General features: G+C 33.4%; 1 protein-coding gene across 1 annotated transcript in view; it reads left to right on the top strand.

Annotated features, from left to right (window-relative positions):
* The first annotated feature begins 5,937 nt into the window (after positions 1–5,937).
* Positions 5,938–7,704, top strand: part of LOC117105172 (fibropellin-1-like) — a 5,936-nt gene continuing 4,169 nt past the window's right edge. The window contains exon 1 of the mRNA XM_033246244.1: positions 5,938–6,138. Within this exon, the coding sequence (XP_033102135.1) occupies positions 6,051–6,138 (88 nt within the window). The 5' untranslated portion in view covers positions 5,938–6,050. The remainder of the gene's footprint in view (positions 6,139–7,704) is intronic.

Here is a 7,704-nt window from a genome sequence, read left to right as displayed (position 1 = left end):
GACTAAACTAAAAAAAAAACATATTTTAATCCTCCCTGCCTTCACCCTTCTACCTATGTTTTGACTCCAAAAGATGTGTAAACCTACATTTGATTATACCGCGCTTGAGCATAGACTCAATGCGGTGGTAGTGAAATACCTGTGTAAAATAGAATGTGTTAAGGTTTATTTCATTTCACGCGCATGCTAAGTACAGTGTGTTAACAGAGCATCCAATGATAGAACCTTGTCCGATAAGAGTAGGATATGCCTAACTTTGACCTGAATCTGCAGTATACCCATCCTCCTATCAGGAGCCTATTTTCGTAATAATTCTGTGAATCTTCAAAAGGTTTTTTGAATATGTGTCAAATGAAATTTGCTCATGTGTATTTTAATTAAGCAGTGACTTATGTACAGAGCGTGGGAAGAAGACTCTTGCTTTCAACCAAAATGAGCTTACACCCTTCACAAATTTGAAATTTTCTGACCACAAACATTTACGCTCAAGTAGCTACAAATCTTATCTTAGGCTAGTATTACATTATTTTGCCACTAGCGCCCCCACGTAACTCGGAATCCACATTATAGCTATGTTCCTAAACAACAGACGGATCACAAGAACAAAACAGGAGTATAACATATGACACGGGAAAGGTTACGAAACGAGTACCAAAAATCTACTATACTATCCATAATTCAATTAATATTATCCTTACGAGCATCAACACAATCTGCTATACTAAGCACAAGTCAATTCATAGGCCCTATCCTTTTTTTTTTTTTTTTGTGTATTTACGTGACTGACAACGAGGGCCGCCGATAATCACAGGAGGTGTCGATGGAAAAGCCGACTTCGATAACTGGTGGCGCCAATCAGCTAAATCCGACTGAATAATAACACCAAGCCAATCAGCATGAAGGATCATCAAGATGAGATGTATAACCAGAACAAGAAAAGCATATAAAAATGTGGTCACATGGGTCCATGCTTACCACAAACGCAAACATTTAATAAAAACAGTCTTATCTGTATTCAGCCTATGGACCAAATACTGTAATATATGAAAGCCGATTTTCTCCGTTTTTAACCAGCTAAATGCATTATCAACACGTTGTCTTGTATCCCGACATACAAAAGTTGTCCAAAAATTGTCTTAACACGGAGGTCGTCTTACGCGCGGTATTAAAATAAATTAAAAAATCATTGGGCCATCTAGAAATTAGAACAGTGAAATCTAGTTATTATTATGGTGTGTTTCTCGTAAAAAGAACACAACTAACACGAATAATTATGCACAAAGGAAAGCAGGACAAACGTCATTGGTAAACTAAACAAGCAAATTTTAAAGGTTGCATTGTAACTAAATCTACATTGGTGAAACGGGCAGACCATTCAAAACCAGCATAACAGAACATAAACAAAAGATGTTTCAGATAACTGTCATCACCAGAGCTACTAGGGCTTCCCTGTCTCAAGACGTACAACACAAATCAGCAGTCAAATAACACATAGTTACCAATCGTTTCGCATCGTGCGGGACGGCCCCACCCACTCCAAAGTGATTTTGGATGAACATTTTGCAGAAACACATGTGTGATCATAAAATTTGTCACGCATTTAGCATAATTCTATGCGTGATAACGAATTATCACGAATTCAGGGAAAAATGTATTTAAAAAAGGTAAAAAAGATTTGAAACCTGAAGCAGGCCGGAGTGCCCGTCTCTCTCTTACTTTAGCATTTGGGCCAGACTGTGCAAGTAAGTTGTACCTAGTGCTATATCATATTCTACAGTGAATTTACAAATATGGAATAAATTAAATTTCATTATTATTATTATTATTACTAGAGTACTGTCTAATATTACTGAAATGATTAGGTAAATAAAAATATAACATTATCATTTTATAACATATTTATTTAGTTTGGAATAAAACAGAAACTGTCTCTTATACACATCTTATAGTTTTGAGTCATTAAAGAGCTTTCAATATCTTGAAGATCAATTCATTCATCGAGATCCTGGAGGCGCGTGCTGTCTTGCGCGTTCATTGTCACAACCAACCGTTAATGTCACCGAAACTACTGTAGTTAGCGTCAGGTGTAATACTTCATTCACCGACGCATTACTAAAAATTGATCAGTAGGGGCCTATGCCTATTATTTATTTATTTATTTTATTTATTTATTTATTTTTTTGGAGTAATGAAATGTTTGTGTACATAGTTCGGGTTCTGAAATTAAACATAGGCCTATAATGTACATTGAAACTCACATTGTACATGGCTTTATTAAAAATATTTTTTTTATTATATACCCGGTATTGTCAACAAACACTCCCTGAAATCGTTTTTAAACAGCTTAAAAATGCTCAGATCGTCGGGGCACCAGGGGGCCTCGCTCATTCCGCCCTGGACCCCGAAAGAGGCCCTGGTTCCTCCTGCCCCAGTAAACTGGTGTAGATCACGCATCTCTCAGGTTGTTAACTATGAGATCGTATGATTAAAGTCAATCATATCCCCGACTGGCAAGGTTCACTAGTCATCAAAACTAAGTGCAACAGACAAAAAAGACAAATTCGAGAGACTTTTTGGATACGAAAACATGGAAACAGCATGAACAGAGGAGAACTAGGCGCATTACAAACGACTAATCTGTCCTGAAACTATTGGTAGAGGGCGGCCCACAACACCGGGAATCGTCAACAACTAGACAACCAGTCCAGTCATTGTCTGATGAATCCGTTAATAACGGATTGAAACGTCAATATCAGTACGTATATTTAATGGTTTACTTACAAAAAAATTTCCATGTTCATTTAATTTCATCATACCTTTATTCTTGAATTAACAGTACAACCTAAAAATACACTTCCATAGATAATAATTGTAAATTCATTAGCTCTCCTGTTAACATGACTGTGTGTGGGAAAATATTTGCCTCGGGCCAGCTTTCTTCATGAAGGTTCTCTCTTGAACCGAAAGGTCCACTGATTAATCTCAGATAAAGTATAATACATACTCCAACTATTGAAATCCACGCCATCGTGTTGGATTCAATATTTCGACATTAATTATGTCATCATCAGGAATTCTCTCTTGTCTAACTAATAAAAGCTTGCTACTTCAAATGCCCCCAAAGGAAAATTGCTCAGCAAAAACAATTTCAACCCACGCCCTCTATTATAAAGTGCACAGTTGAAGAACACCACCTTTCGCTGTAACCTCAAGGCACATACATAAGGAAATACCCCTTTACTCGCATTGCACCCTTTATGTCTTTTTTTTTCATCGGTCTTCCTTGTGGGTTTACTTTAGCCGTATTTCTGTTTTCCTTATAATATAAATTTTTAACGATTAATACGTAACTCTGTGTCCAATGTAAAACAAAACCAAGGAAATCAAAACTAATAAATCAAACGTATATAATTAAAAAAATTTACAGAAATTAACTGAGTAAACTTAAAAAAAAAACATGTTTTAAACCTCCCTGCCTCCACCGCCCTTCTGCCTATGTTTTGACTCCAAACCCATTACTAATTTTAAAATGCATTCCCGACCCACCCTAAACCCTACCCCCAATTGATAATTAAACAATTAAAACGACTCAACGGAAGGAGAAAATGAAAACAAATTGACATATTAAGATTAAGCATCTTTCCGGATCTCTCGAACTCTACTCCCTCTTCCAACCAACCACCAATACCAACGCAGTGAAGAACCTATTAGGCTAATATATATTTTTTGTAGACTGGTATAGTTTTTGATTAGTTTGTTTATCTTCGTGAGAACTTGATAAAATTTGATTAACAATAATAAACAATTTCGAATTAGAAAGAACTTGAAGGTCTTCCAACTTTAGTACAATGTCAATGATCTATAACAGAATTCTTCTACGTTGGGTTATACCATTTTACTAATCTCATGAAGATTGTAAGCATCACCATAACAGTAGTTTAATTGTAGGAATTTAAGTAAAAAAATTAATTCAACAACAGCAATTACTTTGACAATTTAAACCTAAAATACTTTTAAAAGAATGACATTGAAAATTGCTAATAACATAACCTGACTGGATATAGCCTTGATTCAATGGCACTTGTATTAGTAATGCATCGTTTATCTTAGCGTTGCCGCAAGTGTAAGTTTAACCACATAAAATTCATGTGGTTGATATGCCTATTACTATATAATACCACTTTATAGTGTTAATTATCGTACATAAAAACGGAGTTGCTGGTTAAAAAAGTTTAACACTGCAAGTATTAGAATTTGACTTATTTTATGATTTTCCAATTTGCTTTTACTAATTTCTGCTTAAAAGAATCCAATGTAAAACAGAATTAATAATAAGTGTCAAAGATCCGATACTAGTACTCATAACCGTTATTATTATTTTAATAATCATACTCATCATCATTATCGAAGTCGCCATCATCATCATTGTCAATATCGCCATCATCATTATCATTATCAAAATCACCATGATGATGATGCATCATCACACAGAAATATATTAATTACAAACATCATACCATAGGATCTTCATAATGAATGTGTTTTTATTCATAATTAACAAATAGCCAATGCGTGTTTGTAGCGTACACAATACGAATTCAATTGTGTGTCTGGATTAATAATTGAATGTAGTTGCCGATCGCGGTTACTATGACAACGCGCACATATCCAAAATAATTGATCGCCTCAGAGAAAAATGAACTTAATAACGTTAGTTAAAATAATTCAAATGCATATTGCTTGCATACCATTGTGCTCTTTGTTAACCTGATGATTTCAAAGCTATAATCAAAATCGGCAGTATTATCAAAACGCAAATGTCACCACAATATAGGCCTACCGTATTAAGGCAGTTAATGCGTATATGTATTGTATTATAGTAAATTTCTGTGTGTGTGTGTGTGTGCGTGTGTGTGTACAGTGTCGTATCTAGAAGTCTTGAAATGATTAGTTGAGGGGCGCTAATTCGCAAAATAAGGTGATTTCAGGTGACTTTTAACTACTTGACCTTGATATTTTGGGGTGACTGGGGGGTGGAGGCGCGAGTAATTTTTTTGGGGGTGGGGGCGTGCGCACCCCCTAGTTACGCCACTGTGTGTGTAAAGCAGACTCAAATACTGTATTTCGTTATACACAGCCAATAAAATTATCTTGTATTTTATAATTTTATAAGCCATTGTAGTTATAAAATACATAATCATAATTTAGGCTTCTCAGATACACAATATCGATATGAATAACAATTTGTTCTGTATATCGATTGGTTTATATGAATTTAAATACAGTATAATAGTTATAACTATAGTGGTATCTGTCTATGAGCATATTATGTTACCTCTTATTACAAATATTTCCTTTGTAGTTATGACAGTTACCGTAGGTTTTAAATTATTGAATTTTTTTTAAGTACAGTATCTGGATGGGTCTGCTACAACGTCCACTGAACAATTGTTAAAAACCATATATTAGCATTTACCTAAAAAAATTCTTTGATAAATACGTTTTAAATGAAAATAAATAATGAAAACAAAATCTGTCAGACATTTTTCTGACAGAAAATACTCCAATGGATTAAAAATTCATTTAATGCTTGGTTTTATTGTTGTGTAATAAAAGAAGCTTTCTTTTTGAAATGTTTTAAAATTTATTTTGTTCGAATAACTAAAATGGTCGGTAAAACAATAGAATAATCATTAACATGTTTTTACTAATGTTAAACTACAGTATCTATATTTGAACATCGTCATCTGAAAGACAGTTTGTTAAGAGTATAAGAGATGAAGACCAAGAAATCACTTGCATTGTCATTATTACTCCGGTCATTCATAAGGATCCACCCAATAAGACACTATGATGAAGTAATTTGCATTAAAATAGGTGACGCCTTGGCTATTCTAAGGAGGAGCGCGAACGCACTAGTACCTTTGTCTGTCACTGAAGCGGAACTAAATTGATAATATTTGAATCTCTACTTGGACTTACATAAAGACAAGCAATACGTACCAAGAAATCATCATATCCAGTCAAGGAAGGAAAAAAGACACACACAAATGATAATAAATCAGAAGATGCGTACCCTAAATCTCTTGATACTCAAGATGCTCTTTATTTTCTTCTCAACGACAAGAGCTGAAAATGGTAAGATGTCTTTCATTTCTGCGATTTTATGACGATTACTGTCGACAAAATCTACTCATCCTACTGTCGTTGGCTTTAGGTCTTGACTTATTGTTAAGAATACTGTTGGAAATATTACAGTATTTATTGGATAACACTTTTATAACAGTGGCACACGTTAGACAAAATTCTAACGGTGCATCCAGAAAAGAACAAAGCAACAAAAATAAATTCTTAACTATAAGAGAGATTTACAGATAACTCAAATAACATTTATTGAGTTTTTATTGGCAAAACTCCAAATGTCACATTTTCTAGGCCTACTTAGAAAATGCTAACGACTCAAGGCATTGAACTTATGTTGCCAGATACTAGGATATGCTTTTCTTTATATTTTATGTATATTGGCCTCATCGGCTATAAAAAAGTAAGTCAGTTTTGCATTAATCATAACCTTATCTTTCTTGATGTTTTATTAATTTTGCTTTTTAACTATAGATTTTAATAAATACTGCTTAATGGCGGGTCTCTAGAATCTGTGATGAGTTTCACAATCTTTTCTTTCTGGTTTTCAACTAAAATCTACGAATTGAATTATATATTTTTTATTGTAGTAGAAAATATCAACACAGACTCATTAACTTGGTTGCTTTGTAATTTATATGGGTTTATACCTACAATTTATGAAAAAATTGTTGAAATACAAGATGTTTTGCTGATTATGTTGTCCACAGTCTAAACAGAAATGCGTTAATGTTTGCCAAAGTACAGTATGGTTTATTGAATCAAAGGGAAATTCAAAATATTTAATACTACATTGTATCATCCTTTAATTTTTGTACCGTATTTGGTAGCACGAACGAACCACTGGATTATGACCGGTTGAGCCGCCGACAGGTTGAGCCGCCGGTCGTTTCTATGAAACGCCAAGCGCGTCTCTCAGTGAATGTAGTGCGTTAATTGCTGCGTATTGCAATTAACTTATTCGTTATTTGTACTATTTTGTTTGGGGAGTATTTCAATTAATTTACTCGTTTTACTGTTTTATTATATATTTTTGGGGCGTATTTCAATTTATTTACTCGTTCTTGGTGCTGTTGTTTGGGATGTATTTCAGTTTATTAAATCAATTATTTCAATTTATTTAATACTCGGTTTTTGCACTGATTTATTAAATATTTTTGGGGCGTATTTCAATTTATTTACTCGTTGTTTCTATTGTTTTAATTTAAATTTTGTGAGTATTTGCTCAGTCGGCTTGCCAAAAGGCCTATGTTATTATACAGTATTTACTATGATTTTGTAATTTATATATTTTTATTTTTGTACTATTTGTTAAACTTATATATAATAAATGAAAGAATGTATGGAGTTTCTGTTTTTTACTATCTGGCAAGCCGACTGAGCAAATACTCACAATTTAAATTAAAGAAATAGAAAGAACGAGTAAATAAATTGAATAGAGCATTAATAAAACAGTAATAAGTAAAATTAGTAAAACCAATTTGATTTTAAATAGACAGATGACTATAAACAATAAATTTAAATGTGTTAGGCCTATGTTATTATACAGTATTTACTATGGTT

The sequence above is a fragment of the Anneissia japonica genome, unplaced genomic scaffold (assembly GCF_011630105.1).
Source record: "Anneissia japonica isolate Jap-2015-1 unplaced genomic scaffold, ASM1163010v1 scaffold287852_len814684_cov197, whole genome shotgun sequence".
Taxonomy (NCBI): domain Eukaryota; kingdom Metazoa; phylum Echinodermata; class Crinoidea; order Comatulida; family Comatulidae; genus Anneissia; species Anneissia japonica.
This window is presented reverse-complemented; position numbering and strand designations above follow the sequence as displayed.